We start from the raw sequence: 26,679 nt of genomic DNA on the forward strand, positions 1-26,679 counted from the left end.
TACAAACCACCCACAGATCTGTTTGCTCTTAGTTTTAAAAAAATGGACAAAAGTCAGCTCTCTTCAGAAGCTGGGGGGCGGGGGATTCCAATATTAAGACTTGCATCAAGTTTCATAACACATTTATACTCACCATGGCAGGTGATTTATAACGGTCATGTTAGAAGCAAGCGCCGGCACTGTTTTATATAGGATAATAAAGTTTTCATCAACCAGAGGTTCATATAAATGCCACTTTTAATCATGAACAAGTTTGCTTTCAAGTAAAACTAATATTGTTTTAAATAAAATATAAATTAACAGGTAAGAAGTTATACCAGGAAAGAACAAAAATAAAGACAATGTGCACTAACTGAAGTCTGTGCATTTTCCAGTCCTTTCAAGCTTTGAGAGTTTCAGGGAGATCTCTGGACCATCATGAAACACTGTCAAATGAAGGATTAAAAAGAAATCACTTTTGCCACCACAAAACTATGCTTCTGAGACATCAAGGCGAAACCTATAATGACTAAACGAAGCAATGATTTCAGTTGTGTTTTGCATAAACACAGCAGTAGCCACAATACATGTTTCTCTTCCGTTGCAGTACCTCAAAACTTAAGATGTCAGCTTTTCACATTTTAACAGGTCCATTTGTTACTGCTTCTCAAAAAACCCCACACTTCCTTTTTCTTGATTTAGGAGGCTGAGAGTTTAGAAGCTGAGTGATATCAACCATGGACTTGAACAAAAATATGCACAGCTATATCCACTCATCCTACCTAGATAAGTGATATTTCAATATTTTACTGAAGAAAGAGAAACCAATCATTCTGTTACCATAAGCTGCCTCCATTTATTCATTTACTGGCATCAAGTCTTGACTTCCCCTCCCCTTTAACGTGAAAGTGCATTTACTTTTTTAAATTAATTTTAAAAAATATTTTTGGCAGATATTCTCTCGTCCATTCGGCGTAGTCTGACCTCGATTTCCCATAATCTAAGTTGTTTCCAAAGCTCTTGCTGAGTTCAATACTGCTGGGAGAGGTTTCCTCATATGATTTTTGGAGGGGCGGGAGGGGAGGACAGACGGGGGGAAAAAAATAAAAGGGAGAAACCCTGAGGTAAAAAAAAATGGCTTGTACTTTAAAAAGTCTAATAAGGAGGCTCTTTATCCTGGTGTTTCATAAGGCTCCTGGAATCTTCTGCGGTGGGAGGCCTTCCTCAAGCCAGAGGGAAGCGGATGAGCCATTGCGCAGCATTCTCCGGTGAATCCGTCTCAGCCTCAGCAGATACAGCACAATGGACAGCAGCACAATCAGAAAACAGACGAAGAACAAGTAGTGATTGTAAACAAAGGAGAAGCCCCTCCAGTGGGAGTGATTTCCTCTGAAGTTCTCTTGCTGGATGTCTCTGAGAAACAAAGGGGGAAAACACGTACAAAACAGGAAACAGGACTTCAATCCTTCAGCAAGGCAAAAAAATTGCCTTTTGATCATCTTACCACAAAAACTGAAAGCACGTACACTAAACACATCTCAGCAACCATTACTGTCGTTGAGGTATCTGAAGACAAGAGGAATCTGGCTGACTTGCTGGCATTTGTTTTTTATCCGCAGAGATTTTTACTAGACATGCTTAGATTTAAAATAAGCACCCAGGCCCTACGTACAAAGTGTTTTATATGCTAAACTTGAAGCAATGTTTCCTCTGCTCTTGTTCGCCACCTGCTTTCATATTAAGCCACCCCACCATCCAAGCCTTGCACCTAACCATTTGCAAAAACAAACAGTACCTTAAAGGTAAAAATCGTGTTCGGTAAAGGATGGCTCCCAAAGTCCATTGCACTTCCTTATCATAAACCTGCAGAGCAGTTTTTAAATTGCTGTAGTTGATGGGAAAAGAGAAACCACTGTGGAACACTTCGTACATCCAGGAAGACTTAAAACACTGATACCTATAGAACAAGCAGAATAAAGGCTGGTTATGTGTCGTTTGATTTTTCATTTTTTAATACTACTTACACAGTGCCATCGGGTCACACAGCACTTAGATATACAAGATTCAGATCCCTGCTCTGAGGGGTTTATAACCCACTGTAAAGACAAGAATATAGATAGCCCCAGGCCCAATGGTTTTCCACATTATATACGTTAGGTCTTCTCTGTGCCTGTCTTACAGGTGACAGCGGGTTAACCGATCTCTTACGATTTAAGCCCACTCTTCTTCTCCGATCCAGTACTGATGTGGGTTAGCTGTTTTGGGCCTCACAAGAACTGGGGGCTTGTTTCCCCCCCCCACCCCTCTTTTATGAAGGGATGGCACCAAGCACAATGAGACTGGAAAGCAACACGGAAGCCTCGATTCCTAGTCACCTGCTCCAATCACGAAACTACACCGCAAGGTAACACCTGTCCTGCCAATCAGTGACACACGAAGATACCTCAGATTTCATTAAAAAGTTTTAAAAACCGCAATAAAAATGCATTACAAGATTGCTTCCCATACTCCAAGAGCTAAAGAGCGACACTGGTTTACGATCAAGCTCTCTTATAGCGGATGCAATTAAGTTTCACTCAACCTGATCACAATAGGTCCCTTCTGGCCTGGGAATCTATAAAACTTGCATTCAGATTTCCAATGCCTTTTTAAAATGAGAGAGACCCACTTTCTCTCTCTAATATCCTGGGACTGACACAGCTACACCTACGCCACATACAACAATGTTTTAAAATCAGTCATTTGGGCATGACGCTTCTCTTCTGGCAACTCTGCACAAATGATTTCTGCTGTACAAACATGAATACTCACTTCAATCTATGCAGATCAGCATGTGATGCATAAAGACCACGGTCAAACCGTTCCTGCAGGACAGACCACTTAGTGGCACAATAATCCTTAACGAAACAAAAAAAGGCTCTGTTTACATACTAAATTAAGGAAAATATGTGATGCCAATGGATAAGCAGCTTTATAAACAATGAAATGGAATTTAAAAATAAAAGTCAAGGGAAGGCTGGCAAAAACTTAGCGGGTCACAGTTGGTTTGTGTTCTGGTCTCCTTTTATATGATTTGAAGCACATCTGCTGCATGACAGATAAAGAGACTGTAGTTACATTTTTCAAGTGTAAGAGTACGGCCTGAGTTTTCTACAGTTCCAGCCCAGAATTTGAGAACTGAACTCCAGAGGATCTTGCTCATCCTCGAATCCCTCTACTATTATGTAGTAGCGAATCGTTCTCATGAGAAAACCCCGATGAGGCCAGACAATGAGCTACTGTCAGTTATATAGGTAAAAGGAGTTTGGATTCCAAAAGAAAAGCCTCATTGCCCCAGTTTCAGGAGTGGACGCTGTTTTGGATTACTAGGAAGATTATACCACAACTATACTTCACCTTTGCAGCTTTAATAAATTTAGCAGCACTGTAGTCTCCCCCCATACGCAATACATCTTCAGTACAGTAGAAGAACTCAGAGAAGCCATAAAACTCGCTGTTCTGGAAGTGCACTGCAGGCTGATAGATGCCGTTTAAAGAGGTCTGGGTTTCATTGGTCTTATTCATGAGAGGCTGAATAATTTCACGACACAGATTAAAATCTCCAGTCCCTCGCATGTACAGTGTCTGTCCATTCTGTCGGATTTCATCCTCAACCTCTAGAGGCAGGCAAGGGTCCAGGTAGGGAGACTCAGAAGTCATACCAGTCTGTTTACCCAGAAGTCTGTCGTAAAATTAAGCACAGTTGAAACAATCGCAGGTACAGTACGCTCAAAATCCTATTTCGGACAAAGTTACATCATCAAAACAGATAGAATGAAGACCAAGTCATTCTGACTGGAGCAAGTTTTGGCACCTACTTTTGCATTCAGAAACCATCATACAGAGTACATGAAGTCAGGCACGCTGCGCTAGATCTACCGGAGCTACAAGCCATTTGGCCCGGAGACAGAGGGAACAAAAATTCAAGCCACTGCAGATTTTTTGTATTATGTTAAGATTTTACACTAACTCCATGAAGTGCATCTAAAAATGCCTCGGTGCAGAGCAGGCTTTATTCAGAATGCTCAAGCTACCAGAAACAACAGCTGCATCGCTACTCCGGTTACAGCTTGGCTAACGGATGCCAAAGTCTTTAATTAGCATAATTAAACAAAAGTTTCATAAAAAACAGTAACTGGAAGTTGGTACAAAAAAATAAAAAAACCACACACACAAGTAGAGGTGCAGCTAAAATGGATTCTAAGGCCCCGTCGACAGTGCCCCACATTTTGGATCAAGGTGGTGTCAACAGCAAGGTGCTGTGCTGTAACTCCCCCGTGTGGACACTGTGCACACAAACTAAAATAAGCGAAGTTAATAACTTAGTGCAGCTTGATAACTTAATTGGTTAACAACACAGTAAACGCATCCTGACTGGTTAATCATTAAATCACACCGTGTTTCAATAGCATGTGCTGCAAAGAGCCGCCGCCGCAGGCACATTAAAGAGCTACTTGTGGCTCCCACGCTTCAGTCTGAGTAGGACTGCTCCAGGCTGATGCAGTGTGGGATCTGGAGGAGATTTCTGTTTTGAGGGTGAGTCAGAGAATTCTCCCCCAGCCCCAAAAAAGAAAACCAACTATTCTATTTATCCAGTCAGACATTTGGCACCTGCAGTTAACTATACAGCTAGAACAGACTGCTTGGCTCAGTGAAGTCTGAGAACCTCACATGGGCTCATTCAAATGCTCCCAGGCCCTCCTGTGGCTGAAGGAATAATTCCTCCATCAGCAATCTCAATGGTCATACACAGCACTTGTATGAAAATTGACTCTTTCCTAGAACAGAGCTTCAAAATAATTTGCTGGAATGGCAGGTCTTGGGAACACCAAACACTTTGGATCATGAAAGCAGGCTTAGGTGGTTCTCCCAGTCCACGCTTTCTTCCCTGCAGCAGGACAGTTCCGTAGCACTGAGAGTAAAGCCATGCGGCAGCATTAAAGCACTTGACTCCTGCTGAGCTAGCCATTCTCTGAACATCAGACTTCTGCCATTTGTGGGTCACAAACCTATTTCAGTCTATCAAGGTTCCAGAGTATTCAAGTTAGGGAATGAGTAGGAATAGTATTTAAAGAGGGACAGTATACTGCTCAACAATTTTAGATGTGTCTATTTAGGAGGTCTACATTTTGCTTGGGTTTTCAGGACAGTTTAAGCATTTATAATATGCAATCAACCACACAGCAAATTACCTGTTTCTAAACATTGTGTTGGTAAATATACTGTCCTCGTATCTCTGCCGTGCTGCATTCCCACCAAAACCAAGGAACGTCGCTACGTACACTCTGTACACGTGCTCGGTCTGATGAGCATCACAGCCCAAATTGAACTCTGCAAGTAAGTTTTTGGCTACTTCCTCCTGCAAGCACCGAAGTGACAGGAGATTAGAGAGACTTTTGCAATACAAAGCAAAGCTAGTCACAACAAGCCTATGAACACTGGAGTGCTACAGGCACTGAAGTGTCATCTCAGATCGGTTCTCAGAGACTCTGCATTCAGCCACTCTCACTCAGATTGCCTCAGACATGTCCCAAAATTGCTTGTCAAAATTTCTGAAGCACTTCAGAGAAAACACCAGTTCCGACACTTTGCGATGGTCTTCACTACAGGGAGATTGATGCTGCGGCAATCGATGTAGCAGGGATCGATTTAGCGGGTCTAGCAAAGACCTGCTAAATCAATGGCAGAGTGCTCTCCGGTAGACCCTGGTACTCCAGCTCTCCGAGAAGAGTACGGGAAGTCGACCAGAGAGCGATATTCACGTAGCTGGAGTAGCGTAACTTAAGTTGATTTACCCCGGTAGCGAAGACAAGTAGAAGGTGCAAAGGGAACTGGCGTAACAGTGTGTGGGGGTTGCAGCATCTGCAGTAGCAGGCTCACACACATCACAGACATTTGCTTGGTCAAGAGGGCAGAGGGAGTACCAAGGCATCACCAAAACTCTTTAGATCTAACATCTGACCCCAAGTTCAGATAGTGCCTTATAAAACGATATGCTGGTAAACAATTCTTTACAACCTCTCGAACTATCAAATTCATCTTTAGTTCAGAGGACAATTTTTTTTTTTTTTTTTTTTTAATAGCACAAATAGTCAGTTTCCTCTCCCTGTTCAATTTTTGAAACACTTAAAGTATAAGTGCTTTGTCAAAGACTTGTAATAAAATAAGGAGCCCAGATGGTATGTATTTCAAAGATTAAGATGATCCCCCATTAACATTGGTATTGAATTCCAAGTTTTTAAAGAAGTCTCCAATTAGATTTCCACTCCAGTATCCTCTTCCTATATATGGGCATATCCCACAGATGTGTGTAGGGAGAAGGGGAAGAATATTGCAGTAGATCTTTTGAGGAAAGAGGACAATTCTGCCCTCTATCTGAAGAGGCAGAGCTTGGTAATTCAATTGTTCAGAACGAGGAAAAATGCAATTTTACAGACCGCTTAAATAAAAACTGTTTTGTTTTAATCATGTATTGTGGGTCAAAGCCTGTGTTTCTTATACACAGTCTCTCCTCTGGCAAATTCACCAGGAAGTCAATGGGAGTTTGCCTTATTCAAGACTTCAGGATTTGCCCTAAAAATCAATACATACTTTTGAGATTAAAATAAGTCATATGGTTCCATTTGAAATTTAGAAACAAAGTTAGTTCTCGTCTCTTCCACAGCACATATACTGTGTAGTGCACATAAAACATTTTGTTTAACACAGTGACCTGTTACTTTGATCATTTTCTCATGTTCTAGCTTATCAAGGGAAATTACATGACAAATAAATACAGCTCCCTTCTCGTGCGGGAATTACACAACTTTTAGCATGAAAACTCTTAAGTACAAGTCTGCTTAGAAAAATCCAATTAAGAAAGTTAAATACTTGTACAAATGAACTTTCCACCATGCTTTATCAACTTATTTTTTGCAAATGAACAAAACACAAATGAATTGCTTAGCTGATGAGGGACTCGTGGTCACATCTTCTCTTGCCTGGTGTTGGGATGTGATGTAATGAAACAAAAACCAATGGATATGGGTTAAAAACAGAAAAAATGTACAGATAATAACCTGCTGTGAAGAGGCAAAGCTTACAGTTTTAGGGACTTCATATGCTATCTGGGTCGACACACCACCCATGTCGAGAATACCCACTGTCCTCTTACGAATGATGGCTTCTTTGTTCTCACTGGTAGGGATATGCACCTCCACTACTGCATCATCCTCTGGAACACAAAACAGATAGCTGGCAATCCTGAGAAATACATTTGGGATGGGATCTGAAGCAGTATCAAACTCAAAGAGAAAGAGCACCTTCCATTGAACTGCTGTGTTGTTAATTACAAAATTTAATATTGAACATGAATCACTGGACTAGTCCTGTGAAATTTAGGTATTGCTCTTTGCACAGTGTGTGACTGGTATGCTCCAATGTGCCTATTTGAAGACACTCATTAAAAACTAATTATCTGGCACTTCACTTCCACCCCCATGTGTTGATAATATACAGGAAGTTCCTTCTAAAATATAATTAATATACTTGCCATCATCAATATGTTCAAATCGTCCCAAAACAAAGTTGATGCCAATCCACGCATACACTCCTAGAAGCATTTAAAAAAAAAAAAAGCAAAATTGTAAAAAAATGTTAGACCATCTGGTAGCTTTTTAAAAACCTATTACAGTTTAGTCTCCCTCACTTATCTTTATGTTCATTTCACTTGTTAACACATTGTATGTCAACTGTGTTAGACACAGAAACTTTTTATAAGCATTGCTTCAAAATTTAACAGTTTTTGTCACCTAAAATACTCAAACAATTCTCATAAAGTTCATTAGTTTAACCATTCAGTAGTTAAGTCATTCTTTAAGGCAAGTTTTTAAGTAACAAAAAAAATCAGAATAAAATGGGAAGATCTTGTCATCTATAAGTAAGGCTACATTGTAGTCATGGGTATTTTTAATAGAAGTCAAGGACAGGTCCTGGGCAGTAAACAAAAGGAGTACTTGTGGCACCGTAGAGACTAACCAATTTATTTGAGCCTAAGCTTTTGTGAGCTACAGCTCACTTCATCGAATGCATCCGATGAAGTGAGCTGTAACTCACAAAAGCTTAGGCTCAAATAAATTGGTTAGTCTCTACGGTGCCACAAGTACTCCTTTTCTTTTTGCGAATACAGACTAACACAGCTGCTACTCTAAACTGGTCAGTAAACAAAAATTCATGGGCCATGACCTGTCCTGACTTTTACTATATACGCCTGACTAAAAGTTGGGGGGGTGGGGAGTGGGAAGAGGGGAATATTGACTCAGCGAGACAGCCCGGGGGGGCCCAGCGGGTGCTCCCTACTCAGCTCCTAAGTGCCTTGTGCTGCCTCCGCTCTGCCCTAAGCCCCGGTTCTGCAGCTCCCATTGGCTGGGAACTGCAGCAAATGGGAATTGTGGGGTGGTGCCTGCCGGGAGAGGCAGTACGTATCGCTAGGAGCTGAGGGAGGGGAGTTCCTCTCGCCCTTCCAGGGAACCTGCCCTACATAAGCACTTCCCCACATGCCAATCCCCAGCCCTGAGGGCCCCCCCCCCAACCCAAACTCCAGCTGCTGGGGAGCAGGGGGGCGAGACGGCCCCAGCAGCAGCCGGTGCGACGGGCCCAGGGGCTTCGTCAGCTGTTCAGGCGGCCCCTGACCAGGCACACCAGCAGCCACTGCAGAAGTCATGGAAAAAAGCTAAGGAATCCGTGACAACCACAGAGCCTTATCTATAAGCCAGTCATAGCCAACTATTCTTCCTCTACAGTGAGCATATATGTTTCTAAAAAGACTACTTTTTTCATACAATCAGAAATACAGGGCTGGAAGGGATTTTGTGAGGTCATCTAGTACAGCCCCCTGCACTGAGGCAGGACCAAGAAAACCTAGATCATCCCTGACAAGTGTTTGTCCAACCTGTTCTTAAAAATCTCCAGTGATGGGGATTGCACAACCTTCCTTGGAATCCTATTATATTGGACTGGATGACGTCAGAAATAAGAGAAAAATGGACACATGTGGCCTGACAGCTAAATAAGGAGGCATTTGTTATTTCTCCTGATTTTAGATGACGTTTCTCATAAATTATTGGGGCACTTTTTGCTTTTGACCAGGATGCAAAACAGTTGCTGTTGAGACATAAGAACTCTTAACTTACCAAGCATTTGGACAAGCCAGAAACAACAAGAATTTAACCAAACGGGACTGGAAAGGAACAAAAATACGTTAAAACTCTTTTCTTCTACAGCATTAACTTACCTTCCTGTTTCCCTGAAATAACTTCTGCATGAGAGTCCGAAAACAGAAAATCAAAATGCACAGGAATATCAGTGAGCAGATCTTCTAGTATTGCCTTCTGCTGGCTGCAAAATTACCAACATTTTGAACAACGGTTAAACTACTCAAAGCACTAAGATCTTTAAACTAAATATTGAAAGAAATAAGGTACCTATTCACCTCTCAGGCAGGATTCTCATCCCTGCAGTACAGAGGATATAGAGAGGAGTTTCTTTGTGTTTTGCACGGGGCACGTGTTCTGCAGCAAAGTTCAGAAGTGGAGAAATATAATCACTGACTCTTTCAGGAGAGCTAGCAAACTCTGAAATGCCTAGAGAAACAGACAGATGAATGAGGAAGGGCCAAGTATAAAGTAAGAGTTTCTTTCACATAAAAGCATCAAACTTGTTTTTTTTTTTTTTTTAAACCTCATAGGCTTTGAAGATTTAAAGTAATTATTTTTACGTAAAGTCAGCTATTTGCAACTGCTAACCAGTTTTGTAAGAAAGGGGCTCACAATCAGTTAATGTGTGTAAGGGAATTACTTAAAAACTAAAGAAGACTTGCTCTACTAATAACTTTCCAGCTAACAGTCAATGCAAGGCACAAACCAAGTACAAAATACTATTAAAGTATCTATGCTATATATAACCCTCATAAGAATTCATGGTAATTTCTTTTTGGCTGGATCAATATAAGGTAGTGAAGTTCTAAAGTTCTGAAATGCAGTTTACCTCACCCTGCTCCCATGTCTAGATGTTTCAGTTCATTGTGGTTTTTAGGTTAAGATTAATATAACTCTTAAATGCTCAGCACAGACTTGGGCCCAATCCTCATTGTGATCAGAACAGTGCTTGCTATGCTGTCACCAGCAGCATTTCCATGGTCAGCATACACAGATATTTTCACACAATGGCATGAGAACTATGCAACAGGAAGACATGGATTGGACTTCAAAAGGAGATGGGAACTTTTAAAATAAGAGTTTAAGCAAACAGTCAGTTTTTAAATTATTCAAATACGTTGTTCCACTAAGTTACCCAATTGTTTACTTCCAAATTTGAGACAGATTCCATTTATCAATTAAAAATAACTTTGCATTTCACCTAAGACCTTACAGCATTTTACAAATAGTAAACTTTATAAACCCTGAGCAAGAAGTATTTCCCGCTCTGAAAGATGGAGGTAACTTCTGTACAGAAGTTAAATGACTTAAGGTCACCTAGTGAGTTAACTGCAGACGCGAGAAGATAACTCAGGTCTGACTCCTATTCTAACCAATAAACAATGGCCACAATCTATAGTTCAGCCCATTATCACTTTTTTGAATTTGTCTCTGAAACATTTAAAACCAAACACACGCACACCCACTACTTGTTTACCAAAATAACAGAATCAAAACTGATTCTAACTGAGCAGAACTGGTTATTTAACTGACAGCTCAACCTGTGATGCTTATAGGTACCTCCTACCTCCACATTGGCAGCATTGTAACAAACTGTAAAGCTGAATAAAGCACCTTTCAAACCAAACACAGATGAAGTTGATGGAGGACTACAATAATGTAGTTGTCCATTTCATAGTCCTTTGGGAAGCCACTGCAATCCAGCCATTACTATATAATTTGATATGAAACAATTTTAAATAATCTGTGGCAAGAACTGCTTTATTGATATGCCTAAATATGATTTATTACTCCTTAATTTATACTTGCATCTAAGATATTTTAAAAGAGGGACATAGATTGGTTGTTTGTATTCCAACTGACCTTTCAGGCAGCAGGAAACAGTTTTTGGTTTTGAAGTTAAAAGCCCTATTTTCTCTGCCAACCTGGCATGATTATTTTTATGACTGGAGACGGGAGCAAGCTACATTATGATAACATTTCAACAAGCTTAATTTTCAGATGGTTTTAAAATTAAGATAATTTTCAAGAAATTGCAACACTGTTCTATTTATTACTCGGAGGCCCTTATCAAAGGCTGTTTATGAAATACACCTAATGATTCAAATATGCCTAGAGACCAGGTGTAGCTACTAGACTCCAAAATTAAAAAAGAAGTCAGCTCTCTTCTGAAAAATGAAGCCTTGGGATTTTAATATGAATCTTGAATATTGTTTTGGGTTAGATAATCAGCTGTTTAGAAAAAATGACTGAATATTAGGGTTTTTCATACCTGGTTTAATTTTCATAACCACTGGTTTTCTGTTTTTGTCCCTCATTTGCTTGATGTCCAACAGATCATGCGGGTTGCCATTGTGTCTTGGCCAACAATACACAAAGATCCTAGACCCGCTGCTGCCACAGTCTACCACGATGCCATAGTTCAGATTGGGATTGCTAGTATCTGTAGCTTCAGTGTCAGTCACTCGAGCAAGGTATCTAGAAGAAAAAGTGGCTAATGTCTATTGGGAATAAGGTTTTGTTTATATATATATTTGTATTACAAATGTGATTTGATATACCAGACTAAAAAAAATTGTGAGGTCCTTTAATAGAAGGCAACAGTGGTTGGGTTTTTTTTTTTTTTTTTTAATAGACCTTAAGACATACCACACATTATGAGATTTCTAAGCATTATCGTCATTTTGCACAGGGACAACATGAAGCACAGGGAAGAGAAATGTCTGCCCAAAATCATACAGTTGCTGGTGGCAGAGCTGGAAGTGGAAGCCAGGAGTTTCCGACTCCCCGTCAGAAATGTTATCTACTACACAGCACTTCTCCTTCCACCCTTTATATGTGGAGATAAGGACAAATCAAACATGCTAAATTATTGGAAAGATTAATAGTTAATAAACTAAAAGCAATTTTAAGTGAGGAGAGGTACATCTAAAGAGAAACACGAGTGAAAAAATTTAAAATACAATTATGCAACATATAGACATTCATATACAGTCGATTCCCCTTATTAGCAATCTCTCTGTTGCCAGCAAAGAGTTGCTATTATCTGAAGGTTGTCAATAAGCAAAAGATAGATGTGCAGAGCTGCAACTCGGGGAGGAAGCACTGCGACATGCACGATACGTCTCCCTGCAGCCCTGCAAATCTGCCTATGATTGGGAGGGGAGACTGCAGCCAGGGAAGGTATGTCCGAGTGCTTCCTTCCTTTGCTGCATCCCTGCAAACCTTCCTGAAGCTGGGGCTTGGCACATTCCTGCACTTCCTTCCTGGCTGCTGTCCTGCAAATCTGCAGCCAACGAAGGAAGCACCAGACCTCACTTACAAGCTTGTTTAGGATTTTACGCCTTTGCCTTCAAAATACAAAAAACAACAAGTGTGAAATTACCCCAAAAGTAATATACAAGGTTTGGAGAGAGGAAAGATTCCTCCAAGACTGATTTCAGTGAGTAGCATCTTACATAAAAGGCTTTCAGTCAATTTATTTTTCCATGCCACTTCGTACACATCAGGAGACCCAATCACTACTCGCTGGTTCAACTGTTTGAAGTGATCAACATGGAACACCTGAGTTATGTTCATTTCCTGTCCTGAACGTTATATTAGTCCTCACCTGTGAAACTTTTTATCCCTGTACAAACGCCCATATTTATTCCGGATGACAAGGGAATAATAAAGCAAGGAGCCGGCAGCAGCAAGTATACCAATGACAATAATTTGTCGCAAAGTGGTGTTCAGTATACGAGGACACCCCACTGGGGAGATGCTGAAGTGCCAGGAAGCAGGAAACAAACAGGAGATGCTGATCCTGAAATGCATAAAGGAGACAGACTGTTTGAAATGCATCCTAAACGCAGGGAGCTAAGCCTTCTCAAAACTGGCTAAGAATTTGAACAAATACTTAAATGAACTTCCAACTTTAAAGGTACATACAAAGGACCTGCTCCTGTTACTAATAAAATTACACTAAACTCAGTGGGATCAAGATTACACCCTGAATGCTCAAAGAATTATCATCACAAGTTTAACAGCCAACAAACACCTTTCTGTCGGAACATGCATCCTACAATTTCAGTCATCAAACAGAACTTTAACTACCAAAATCTTAACGTTGCATAGGCCTCCTACTCAGGTTTTGCTTATGTGTCAATGACATCCAGCGTTAACAGAGGTTTTGCCTTTGTAAAATGCAAACAAGCTGGAAACCCAAATACTTCAGCACTATGATAGTACATGAGCTTAGTCAAGTGTTTGACACATGCAGCATTCTATTCCACACCACAAACTTTACAGTTCTTAATTTCTGCTTCAGAATCCATGCCCAACAAGTTTTAAAAGCTGCATAACAAAAGCTTCTTTCATAAGGCTCATTAGCACAAACATATCAGAATGAGTTTTGAATATAAAACTGTTAAAACCCTTTCTGATAAGAATGGCCATACTTTGTCAGACCAAAGGTCTATCTAGCCCAGTGTCCTCTTTTCCAACAGTGGCCAATGCCAGGTGCCCCAGAGAATCATAGAATATCAGGGTTGGAAGGGACCCCAGAAGGTCATCTAGTCCAACCCCCTGCTCGAAGCAGGACCAATTCCCAGTTAAATCATTCCAGCCAGGGCTTTGTCAAGCCTGACCTTAAAAACCTCTAAGGAAGGAGATTCTACCACCTCCCTAGGTAATGCATTCCAGTGTTTCACCACCCTCCTAGTGAAAAAGTTTTTCCTAATATCCAATCTAAACCTCCCCCATTGCAACTTGAGACCATTACTCCTCGTTCTGTCATCTGCTACCATTGAGAACAGTCTAGAGCCATCCTCTTTGGAACCCCCTTTCAGGTAGTTGAAAGCAGCTATCAAATCCCCCCTCATTCTTCTCTTCTGCAGAGGGAATGAACAGAACAGGTAATCATCAAGCGATCCATCCCGTTGCCCGTTCCCAGCTTCTGGCAAACAAAGAGGCTAGGGACACCATTCCTGCCCATCCTGGCTAATAGCCATTGATGGATCTATTCTCCATGAACGTACCTAGTTCTTTTTTGAACCCTGTTATAGCCTTGGCCTTCACAACAGCCTCTGGCAAGCAGTTCCACAGGTTGACCGTGCATTGTGTGAAAAAATACTTCCTTTTGTTTGTTTTAAACCTGCTGCCTATTAATGTATTTTGGTGACCCCTAGTTCTTGTGTTATGAGAAGGAGTAAATAACGCTTCCATATTTACTTTCTCCACACCAGTCATGATTTTATAGACCTCTATCATATCTCCTCTTCGTTGTCTTTTTTCCAAGCTGAAAAGTCCCAGTCTTATTAATCTCTCCTCATATGGCGGCCGTTTGCCCTTTCCAATTCCAATATAGCTTTTTTGAGATGGGGCAACCACATCCGCACACAATATTCAAGATGTGAGCGTATCATGGATTTATATAAAGGCAATATGATCTAGCTTAATTTGCATTTTAATGGAGCTATATTAAATGCCACTGTACTTACTTTCTTTTAATACCATTGTTTCATGGCACTCAATCTGTTGTGCTCTGGAGGATGGTGTTACAGTGAAAGTGCTTTATAATTCTAACACCTCTATTCTGCATTTATTCTTAGCTTTGCATAATCATGTTCAGCAGAAATGTGATCCAAGATTCGTCACTTTTTATTTTCAGAACAATTTCCAAATAACTAACCAACTAATCCTCAATGTCCCCATTATAGAACTATGGGAAAAAAAGAGATTGAGTGGATGCCCAGATTTAGAGGCACTCAAACCTCAGAGCTGGGATTGGAGTTCAAGATTTCTAGGATTGCAGCCCTGTATTCACCATCCTGCAACTCTAGCTGTTTGATATTGAGGATTAGTTTTAGAGTCTCACCTTCCCATGTTGGGATATTCTGATCAGGGCAGGCAGTCAGGCAAAGTAGCTTGTGTTCTAGTATCATCCAGACATTCCAGATTTATAAGGCACATGGATCCTCCCCAGAGCCATCGTTTTTCTATTCCTGTATAACACAGATTTTAGTTAAATTAAAAAGTGATCTTCTCACTAAGGCCCCAATCCTGTAATTCAGGAGCCCGAATGAAGTCAAACACTTATTAGGATTAGGTTTATATACTCCTTGCAGCATATGTGGTAGAGAAGCTCATTTTGAGAAGTTTATCTTTAGCTCTCGTAAATCACCAACAGGGATGGCAGCCCCCCAAATATAAATCATTCCAACTGTATTCTTCTGGAGGATTTTCAACATTTCAAACACAAAAAGCAATAAATCCAGACTACATTTCATGAATATTCTTAAATAAAGCATTTCTTTCCAATTAATGCCAAAGCACTTTACAAACATAGGCCCCAATACTGCAGTAGGATCTGCACAGTTGGTTGATGGGATCCCATATGGATGTATGGGTGTGAAATTGTGAAATTGAAGCCCTAAATATATACTGAATGAATTATATGCATGGATCACTTACCACTGAAATGCAACCACCAATGAGATGGAACAGCAGCTGTAGCAGTGCACAGCAACACCATATAAAAAGCTCAGGACGGGTGGTGCTGAAGAACAGTGAATCAAGTTGGAACTGCAGGGAGAATTTAAGGAAAAAATCTGAATAATTAAATTGGAATTTGATCCACACCAGCGTCAACACATTTCAACAGAGGAAACCTACCCGTTTACAAAAATTTCGGACATGTGATTTTTATCTACCATTGTTAAAAACAACATTTACAACTGAGGGAAAGAAAAAATACACCTTTTTCAGTTTACTTTCCCATGTGACAGCACCTTTCCTATAATCAGTTTCATGTCTGTGTGGGCTTCAAACAATAACCATGGAGAGAAACATTAAAACCATGTAAATATAATTCTGAAACCACAAATTGCCATGGAAACTGTCAGGCATATGTAATACCCAGAACTACTTTTGTCTTCTTCTGCTTTATATTTTTTAAGCTTGTCTAGGTTTCATATTGGCAATGTTCCTTTATTAAATAAGTAAAAAGTTACTATTTCAAAATAATTTCGGATGTACGATTCTTATTTATGGTCACACGTGCCCACTTTTACTCGAACCGTCATGTCAATCAACGATTCCGTAAATCCAGATTACAGGTTAAAAAAGCACTCTGGTTCACAAACCTCAGTGGAGTAAGGAAAAACTCTTTTTGAAAGACGTTGTGAGACCTGGATCACCAGATGCTTTTTCTCCCTCAGCTCAAAAATCCACATAGCAAATGCAACAACCACTATCATTGCCTTGAATATGAGAGTGTTTTCAAAGTCTCATTTACAAAATGACATATCAGCCAGCCTTAATTATTCTAGCAGATATGCTGTACAACGAAGATGCTACAAGACATTTTGAGAGTTAGGTTAGAAAAACAGCCAATCCTCTGTTAGTGCTGCAGTCAGTAAAACGGTGTCCTTCAATACTACAGAAGCCTGGAAAGATCAATATTTCAAGGTCTGCGTGGCCTTTAGCAACGGGAGGCAGATAAACTTTACTGACCCAGATGACAGAATTTAAATTCTGTATTCAGAGAGGGTTTGTTTGAAGGAAAGTAACAGGGTGCAAACCTGTAGGGTCACAGTGCAGCGTATGGTTTGATTAGCAAGGTAAGGACAGCAGCTCAGGAACGTTACTACTGCTTAGGGCAAGTCTACACGAGCACACTACATTGGCATGGCTACACCAATGCAGCTGCTTCTCTGTAGCACCTGTGGTGAAGACGTGCTATGCTGACAGGAAAGTGCTCTCCCGTCAGCATAATGACTCCACCTCCGCAAGAGTGTCCTTTCCACATCCCTGAGCGAGGTAAGTTACATCGACTTCACCGGCAGTGTAGACCGGCCCAAAGCAAAAGGATAATAACGCCAAACTCTTATATAAACCTTTCCAACCCCAACATTTTCACAAGCCACAATTCACTCATTCTATCACAGAGCGGGGAAGTGACTGGCCCCAGGTGGCCACATAGTGAGCAACACAGCAGAATCAGGGCAGATCCCAGCAGTCTTAGCTCCCAGTGCCCCCCCTGCCCTAGTTCCCTAGGACCTCATTCCCCTCCTCAGGGGCGCGGGGAGGGATAGCTCAGTGGTTTGAGCATTGGCTTGCTAAACCCAGGGTTGTGAGTTCAATCCTTGAGGGGGCCATTTAAGGATCTGGGGCAAAAATTGGGGATTGGTCCTGCTTTGAGCAGGGGTTGGACTAGATGACCTCCTGAGGTCTCTTCAGCCTTGATATTCTATGATTCTATGATTCCTAGACTCAGAAAGAGAACCCTGGAAGCCACACTTCTAGTTCCCGCCTGCTGTAACCCGCTTACCCCATCCTAGAACTGGGAAAGGAACCCAGGAGTCCCAGCCCTCCCGCCCCCCCCAGAACAGAACCCAGGAGTCCGGCTTCCCAGTCCCCCCCTTCTAGAACCAGAAATAGAACCCAGGAGTCCGGCCTCCCAGTCTCTCCTCCTCCCCTTCGAGGGCCAGAAACAGAACCCAGGAGTCCCCATCCAAGGGATGGAACCCAGGAGTCCGGCTTCCCAGTCTCTCCCCTCCCCCACCGAACCGAGAACAGACCCAGGAGTCCCAGCCCCCCTTCGTCCCATTGCTTTCCCAAGCCAGGGGATGGAAGGAACCCAGGCGTCCGGCCCCCAGGCCCTGGCTCTAGCCATCGGACCACAGCCCCTCCCGGCCCGATGCTCCGGTGGGGGAGGAAAACGAGGCGACTCCTCCCCCGACGCCCACTCCCGCAACCCCGACCCTGCTCCTACCCGCTGGTCTCGCTCCGGCTTGGCTCAGCCCCGGCACCGCCGCGGCGCGTAGCGACACCTCAACCATTCCCACTTCCGGGTCCCGCACGCCGGACGTGACGTAAGGACGCCGGCCTTCACGCGGTAAGCCCACGAGAAGCTAAGGGGAGGGGAGGAAAAGGCAATGGGCTGGGCTAAGGATTGGTCTGCGTGGGCCGGGGGGGCGTGACTAGAGGTTGGGGCGGGGCTGAGATGGGGGCTGGGGTAGGGCAACAAGGCATGATGGGAGTCTGGCTAAGGCAAAGCATCATGGGAGCTAGGTGTCAGCTGGGAGCCTGGCTAAGGTAAAGCATGATGGGAGTCTGGCTAAGGCAAAGCATCATGGGAGCTAGGTGTCAGCTGGGAGCCTGGCTAAGGTAAAGCATGATGGGAGTCTGGCTAGCGCCAGGCATGATGGGAGCCTGGCTAGGAGTGGGCTGGGGGCATGGCTAGGGTCAGGTATAGTGGGGGCTTAGTTACGGCAGGGCAGCTGCTGTGTAAGGGATCCAGGCAAATAATTAAGTGGCTATTTAACTGTCCCTCACGTGGGGTTCATGCTGGGCCAGCAGGGGCTGCTCATTGACCTCCCCAATGTTTATTTATTTAGCTTTCCAGAGTATTGAACCATTGCAGATTTCCATCAGAATTGAAATTAACAATTAACACAGCCCCTTTTTAAATGCAATTTTGCGGCACAGATACTAAAGGTTCTTCCAGCTCTATGTGTATTAACAGACCACTACTGTATTTATATCTGAAATCTTTGGCACTACTTACAAACACTCTAGACGCTTAGGAATCAGTCCTGTAACTTCACACCTAGGCCACTGCACACATACAGTACTGGTAACCCCACATGTTATAAAAATCATCAGTCTCGGGACCCAAAAAAATCACGGGATTGGTTTTAAAATCATAAGATTTTTTAAAACTGGGCTTCTTTTTATTTACCTTTTGGATTCTGGTACTTGGATCACAGTTTCAAGCTTTTCTGTACAGCCCCAGGGCCTAGACATCTAATGGTGTTTTTAAATGAAAGCTGAGATTCTCACATAATCACTCTAGTCCAGGAACTGGGACTTAAAGAAAAAACATCAAATATCACACGAGACTCCTCAAATGTTGCAGGCTGGTGGCACTGCACTTATAAAAACATTGCACACTGAAGGCCTGATCCTGCAACTGTGCACACTGAGGGCACTGTGCACTTCGAAGAACACTGCAGGTAAAATCCTGCCCCCTTTGAAGTCAATGAGAGTTTTGCTGTTGACACTAGTGGGGCCAGGATTTCATCCTGCCTGCTTTGGGTCTGATCCTACAAACACTTCCACATGGGAGTTGTTTTTGTGCAGATGTATTTGCAGGATTCAGCTCACACTTTGGAATGCTTTGCCTATAGATTGTTTTATTTCTGCATGTTGACTAACAGACTGGAGCACCTTTCCGTCACAAATCCACATGCGATCTTAACAAAGGCATTGTCCTCACAAATGCACTTTAAGAAGTTTTATTGCTTAGTCTTTATGAGCACTTGGTATTGGTCTTTATCTGCAAATCCATCCTTGGATATAAACATTAAACAATTTCACATGCAGCTCAATTGTATTCCACAGTCTATCAGATCATTAAAATGGAACCAAGAAACAGAACACTGAAAGACTTCAATCTCTCCGGACACTCGGTTACAGACCTAAAAGTTGCAATTCTTCAACAAAAAAACTTCAAAAACAGACTCCAACGAGAGACTGCTGAATTGGAATTAATTTGCAAACTGAACACCATTACATTGGGCTTGAATAAAGACTGGGAGTGGATGTGTCATTACACAAAGTAAAACTATTTCCCCATGTTTATCCCCCGCCATTCCTCACACGTTCTTGTCAACTGCTGGAAATGGCCCACCTTGATTATCACTACAAAAGGTGTTTGTTTTATTTCTCTCCTGCTGGTAATAGCTCACCTTACCTGATCACTCTCATTACAGTGTGTATAGTAGCACCCATTGTTTCATGTTCTCTGTGTATATAAAATCTCCCCACTGTATTTTCCACTGCATGCATCCGATGAAGTGAGCTGTAGCTCACGAAAGCTTATGTTCAAATAAATTTGTTAGTCTCTAAGGTGCCACAAGTACTCCTGTTCTTTTTGCGGATACAGACTAACACGGCTGCTTCTCTGAAAATTGCCACTGTAGTGTCTCCTTAATCTTATTGTCAGGAATGGTCTACTTATTACATACTCCTGCCGTGAGTGCAAGGGACTGGACTAGATGACCTCTTGAGGTCCCTTCCAGTCCTACACTTCTATGATTCAGCCACTCTACCTGTATCAACAGGCTTTTTAGTAAGTCTTTCCATTAACACTGGACCCATCACCTATGTCTGAGTTGATAATAGCATAAAGTTCACACCCCAGACTGGAATGTATCTGATAAAGTGTGTCTGTTTTTCTTCACATCTATTTACTGGTAATGCCAATGGCTCTTCCAGCCAGTAGTTTAGGTTGGGGAGCCTGCTAATTGGAAGAGAGCTAAAAGATTTTTGTATAACATTTAAAATGTGTCTAAGTGGAGATGCTGTTTGTCTTATTTTGATAAGAAGTGACTTGAGGTCAATCTTTGTGGGAAACATGGCTTTGGGTAATGTGAACATTTACAATATAAAATATAAATCCCGGTAGGGATTATACATGTCAACAATAGTTCTGTCTAGTTTACAAAATTATTTAAACACTGTTCTCATCTGGGTCTCAATCTGACAGGCACCCCCAGGCTTAATTTTAAGTATATGAATAATCTGACTCAGTGGTTATATATCATGCAAAAATATTTCGGTTCTCTGCTAATTAAATTCACTTGTATAAACGTTGATGGGATTGGGGCCATTATTTGGTCCTGTCCACAAAACTGGCCGCTCAGGACTGGGAACCGTTTTAGCTTGAACTTTATTTAAACGAGTTGGTTCATTTTTTTTTACTTTAAATAGCAGGAATATCAAGTCTCATCTTCCCTGTTTCTGCTGAAGGACTCATTGGACGATCAGAGAACTGCAGTTGGAGCTTTTTCAGCCCTCATTGGAGGACATGTGGAATTGAATCTTTCACAAAAGATGGATCAACACTAGATTTCTTTTTATATCTTCCAGTGGTATCAGCAGTAGAAGCTCTAGTGTAGACAGTGCACTGGCATCTACACTACATCTATCCAGATGGTTCTATAATGGGCTGGGGCATCAGCCCCATTTCATCCTCCTGCACGCTGGTAGAAACCCATTTAAATTCGAAACCAAAATCCAGCCAGGTTGTGGTCATTCAAGGTCCCAGTGCACTTTCGGTATCTGTTTGAATATTAACCCTGCTACTAATTATTATTATTATTTTATTTATGCTATTGTAGGAATGCCTAGAGGCCCAAATCATAGTTTAGGACACCACTGTGCTAGGCACTATACAAACAGAACACAAAAGACAGTCGCTGCTCTGAAGAGTTTGCAATTTAATCCGAGACAAATGCCAACCTAAATTCACTCTACAATTTCAGATCGATAAGGGCTTCTTCACTTCTTGCACTAACATATTGTGTAGAGTGCTACTGTACTGTGTTAAACATCCATCATGTTCTATTCCAGAGGTGGCTACATTTCAATGGTGAATCCCTAAATATCCCTTGCTTACGTCTGAAGGAATTTGTGAGGTTTAATTAATGTTCTTTGAGATCCTCAGGTGGAAGGCACTATAGAAAGGCATTATTGATCTGCTAAATATGTTTTAAATTTACAATCAACATAAAACATGCCAGTGCTGACAGTTTCGGTGCAGTGAAAGTTTCCTTGACATGTGCGCATATCATGTTTTCAGTCAAACACTGTTTCCATTCTTACCCATTTGCATGACTGCCTGGGGCGGGGTTGTATACTCAGCTGCTTTTCCATCTTTGCTGGGCAAGAGATTGACACAGTGACCTCCCTCTGTTTTTTCTGTGGTGTCTCTAAACATGACATCCTGGCACTTTTGCCCTGTCAGAGACACTTTGGCAAATCTCCTCCGGCACTTGGTCAATTAATATGAAGATTTCTCACTTCTCCTTGCTCAGCGTTGGAGGCCATTATTTATTTCTTAAAGGCACAGTATCCCACATCTTACAGTTTGTTTTCCAGTTGTTTGCTATTCACAAATTCATGCTGCCTTACCAATGTGCACAGTCTTCTCCAACAGGGTCACCTGCAGACTGAAAGGCAATGCTGGCCGGTGAAGATGGGTACGAAAAATTGATATATAAAACCAGAGAGACAGTGTTATCTAGTGGATAGGGCACTGGACTAGGAGAAGATAGTTCTATTTTCATCTCTGCCATAAAACTCATCGTGTAACCTTGGGGAAGTGATTTCACCATCTGTGCCTCTGTTTCCCCTCCAGCCCTTTGTCCATCTTGTGTATTTAGATTTATGCTGTTCAGGGCAGGGATTGTGTGTCTGTGCAGCACACAGTACACATACGCCTTGCTCTGGGCTGAGATCTCTAGGTGCTATTGTAATACCAATAAAGAACAATAATAAAGATGCCACTTAGATACAGTTTATAGCAGGCGGTAAAGATCATAATGTGTCTCATTCAAAACAGGGCAGAACATGCTCACACTACGTATCTTTTATTGATAAAAAGAAAAGACTCTCTTCATGGCCTGCTATCCTTGGTATCTCTGGTATGACTGCCCACAAGAAGGACTATGTAAATATACTTAGAGAGAGAGAGAGAGACCTACCCAGTGCGTACTAGAATGAGACCCACCAATTCAGACAGACCACTGAACAACCATCAGATGCTAACAATTTTAGGATGCTACTGACAGAGTCTGGAATTGAACCAAAGACCTGGAGGTTGAACACCTTCTCTTGTTTCTAAATAGCCACCTGTAAAATCATTGTGTAGCTAGGCCATTTGCTATGGAGCAACAGCAGCTCTTTAGCCAAGGCTCTGTATGAGAGAAGGGATAACCTGTATGAAGCCATGTGGTTGCAAAGAACTTTCCAAAGGCTGAAGCTCGTCTCCCGCAAATCTGCTGCTTGAAGTGGGACAGAGCCACATGCTCCTGTGCTGCTGCTGGGCTCTGCATCCTTCATACATAAGGCAATGTTGCCCATTAACGTGTTGCAAGTATGTATTCAGCACTGGGTGCCAAGCAACGGTGAGCCGATAGATGGTTTTGTAAGGTGATACCTCACAGCAAGGATTTAGCACGTATGAACTGCTTTGTTAAAATTAGATTCTGAAATTCCTTCCAGTCAGTCACCTGGAAAATGTCTTTTCAATGCAGATTCAGCACCCACAATATTCTTAAGAGCTTGTATGTATTCAGCAATGGTGGTAACATGAGGCCCTGAGTTTAGGACACATTAAGGAAGGAACCACCGTATATATGGCTAAAAGAAAAGGAGTACTTGTGGCACCTTAGAGACTAACCAATTTATCTGAGCATAAGCTTTCATGAGCTACAGCTCACTTCATCGGATGCATACTGTGAAAAGTGTAGAAGATCTTTTTATACACACAAAGCATGAAAAAATACCTCCCCCCACCCAACTCTCCTGCTGGTAATAGCTTATCTAAAGTGATCACTCCCCTTACAATGTGTATGATAATCGAGTTGGGCCATTTCCAGCACAAATCCAGGTTTTCTCACACACCCCCACCCCACACCCACACAAACCCTCTCTCCTGCTGGTAATAGCTTATCTAAAGTGACCACTCTCCTTACAATGTGCATGATAATCAAGGTGGGCCATTTCCAGCACAACTGCAGGGTTTAACAAGAACGTCTGGGGGTGGGCGGGGGAGGAAAAAACAAGGGGAAATAGGTTACCTTGCATAATGACTTAGCCACTCCCAGTCTCTATTCAAGCCTAAGTTAATTGTATCCAATTTGCAAATGAATTCCAATTCAACAGTTTCTCGCTGGAGTCTGGATTTGAAGTTTTTTTGTTGTAATATTGCAACGTTCATGTCTTTAATCGCGTGACCAGAGAGACTGAAGTGTTCTCCGACTGGTTTATCAATGTAGTAATTCTTGACATCTGATTTGTGTCCATTTATTCTTTTATGTAGAGACTGTCCAGTTTGACCAATGCAGAGGGGCATTGCTCGCACAAGATGGCATATATCACATTGGTGGATGTGCAGGTGAATGAGCCTCTGATAGTGTGGCTGATGTGATTAGGCCCTATGATGGTGTCCCCTGAATAGATATGTGGGCACAGTTGGCAACGGGCTTTGTTGCAAGCATAGGTTCCTGGGTTAGTGGTTCTGTTGTGTGGTATGTGGTTGCTGGTGAGTATTTGCTTCAGGTTGGGGGGCTGTCTGTAGGCAAGGACTGGCCTGTCTCCCAAGATCTGTGAGAGTGATGGGTCGTCCTTCAGGATAGGTTGTAGATCCTTAATAATGCGTTGGAGAGGTTTTAGTTGGGGGCTGAAGGTGAGGGCTAGTGGCGTTCTGTTATTTTCTTTGTTAGGCCTGTCCTGTAGTAGGTGACTTCTGGGAACTCTTCTGGCTCTGTCAATGTGTTCCTTCACTTCCGCAGGTGGGTATTGTAGTTGTAAGAATGCTTGATAGAGATCTTGTAGGTGTTTGTCCCTGTCTGAGGGGTTGGAGCAAATGCAGTTGTATCGCAGAGCTTGGCTGTAGACGATGGATCGTGTGGTGTGGTCTGGGTGAAAGCTGGAGGTATGTAGGTAGGAATAGCGGTCAGTAGGTTTCCGGTATAGGGTGGTGTTTATGTGACCATCATTTATTAGCACTGTAGTGTCCAGGAAGTGGATCTCTTTTTTGGACTGGTCCAGGCTGAGGTGGATGGTGGGATGGAAATTGTTGAAATCATGGTGGAATTCCTCAAGGGCTTCTTTTCCATGGGTCCAGATGATGAAGATGTCATCAATGTAGCGCAAGTAGAGTAGGGGCATTAGGGGACGAGAGCTGAGGAAGCGTGGTTCTAAGTCAGCCATAAAAATATTGGCATACTGTGGGGCCATGCGGGTACCCATAGCAGTGCCGCTGATCTGAAGGTATACATTGTCCCCAAATGTGAAATAGTTATGGGTAAGGACAAAGTCACAAAGTTCAGCCACCAGGTTAGCCGTGACATTATCGGGGATAGTGTTCTTGACGGCTTGTAGTCCATCTTTGTGTGGAATGTTGGTGTAGAGGGCTTCTACATCCATAGTGGCCAGGATGGTGTTATCAGGAAGATCACCGATGGATTGTAGTTTCCTCAGGAAGTCAGTGGTGTCTCGAAGATAGCTGGGAGTGCTGGTAGCGTAGGGCCTGAGGAGGGAGTCTACGTAGCCAGACAATCCTGCTGTCAGGGTGCCAATGCCTGAGACGATGGGGCGCCCAGGATTTCCAGGTTTATGGATCTTGGGTAATAGATAGAATATCCCAGGTCGGGGTTCCAGGGGTGTGTCTGTGCGGATTTGATCTTGTGCTTTTTCAGGGAGTTTCTTGAGCAAATGCTGTAGTTTCTTTTGGTAACTCTCAATGGGATCAGAGGGTAATGGCTTGTAGAAAGTGGTGTTGGAGAGCTGCCGGGCAGCCTCTTGTTCATATTCCGACTTATTCATGATGACGACAGCACCTCCTTTGTCAGCCTTTTTGATTATGATGTCAGAGTTGTTTCTGAGGCTGTGGATGGCATTGTGTTCCGCACGGCTGAGGTTGTGGGGCAAGTGATGCTGCTTTTCCATAATTTCAGCCTGTGCACGTCGGCGGAAGCACTCTATGTAGAAGTCCAGTCTGCTGTTTCGACCTTCAGGAGGAGTCCACCTAGAATCCTTCTTTTTGTAGTGTTGGTAGGGAGGTCTCTGTGGATTAGTATGTTGTTCAGAGGTGTGTTGGAAATATTCCTTGAGTCGGAGACGTCAAAAATAGGATTCTAGGTCACCACAGAACTGTATCATGTTCGTGGGGGTGGAGGGGCAGAAGGAGAGGCCCCGAGATAGGACAGCTGCTTCTGCTGGGCTGAGAGCATAGTTGGATAGGTTAACAATATTGCTGGGTGGGTTGAGGGAACCATTGCTGTGGCCCCTTGCGGCATGTAGTAGTTTAGAAAGTTTAGTGTCCTTTTTCTTTTGTAGAGAAGCAAAGTGTGCGTTGTAAATGGCTTGTCTAGTTTTAGTAAAATCCAGCCACGAGGAAGTTTGTGTGGAAGGTTGGTTTTTTATGAGAGTATCCATTTTCGAGAGCTCATTCTTAATCTTTCCCTGTTTGCTGTAGAGGATGTTGATCAGGTGGTTCTGCAGTTTCTTTGAGAGCATGTGGCACAAGCTGTCAGCATAGTCTGTGTGGTATGTAGATTGTAATGGATTTTTTACCTTCAGTCCTTTTGGTACGATGTCCATCTGTTTGCATTTGGAAAGGAAGATGATGTCTGTCTGTATCTGTACAAGTTTTTTCATGCAGTTGATAGATTTCCACTCCATACGGCTAAATGCAGTGCCTTGCATAATGACAGGTTTCAGAGTAACAGCCGTGTTAGTCTGTATTCGCAAAAAGAAAAGGAGGACTTGTGGCACCTTAGAGACTAACCAATTTATTTGAGCATAAGCTTTCGTGATAATCAAGTTGGGCCATGATTTTCATGGCCCAACTTGATTATCATACACATTGTAAGGAGAGTGATCACTTTAGATAAGCTATTACCAGCAGGAG

General features: G+C 42.4%; 1 protein-coding gene across 2 annotated transcripts; it reads right to left on the reverse strand.

The window, feature by feature from the left end:
* Positions 1-219: 219 nt before the first annotated feature.
* ENTPD4 (ectonucleoside triphosphate diphosphohydrolase 4) lies at positions 220-18,098 on the reverse strand. Of its 2 annotated transcripts, none has more exons than XM_074940283.1 (14): positions 17,968-18,098; positions 15,666-15,776; positions 15,070-15,196; positions 12,823-13,017; positions 11,485-11,690; positions 9,488-9,638; positions 9,290-9,393; positions 7,550-7,609; positions 7,101-7,231; positions 5,211-5,377; positions 3,376-3,700; positions 2,791-2,876; positions 1,775-1,936; positions 220-1,392 (listed from the first exon to the last, which is right to left on the reverse strand). In XM_074940283.1, the coding sequence occupies exons 3-14, from the start codon at positions 15,075-15,077 to the stop codon at positions 1,164-1,166; spliced, it is 1,824 nt and encodes a 607-aa protein (XP_074796384.1). In that variant the 5' UTR covers positions 15,078-15,196; positions 15,666-15,776; positions 17,968-18,098; the 3' UTR covers positions 220-1,163. The 2 variants fall into 2 exon arrangements, with proteins under 2 accessions (XP_074796384.1, XP_074796382.1); XM_074940281.1 differs by having other exon boundaries at positions 7,077-7,231.
* Between the last annotated feature and the right edge of the window lie 8,581 nt (positions 18,099-26,679).

This window comes from Natator depressus, chromosome 26 (genome assembly GCF_965152275.1).
Source record: "Natator depressus isolate rNatDep1 chromosome 26, rNatDep2.hap1, whole genome shotgun sequence".
Lineage (NCBI taxonomy): Eukaryota > Metazoa > Chordata > Testudines > Cheloniidae > Natator > Natator depressus.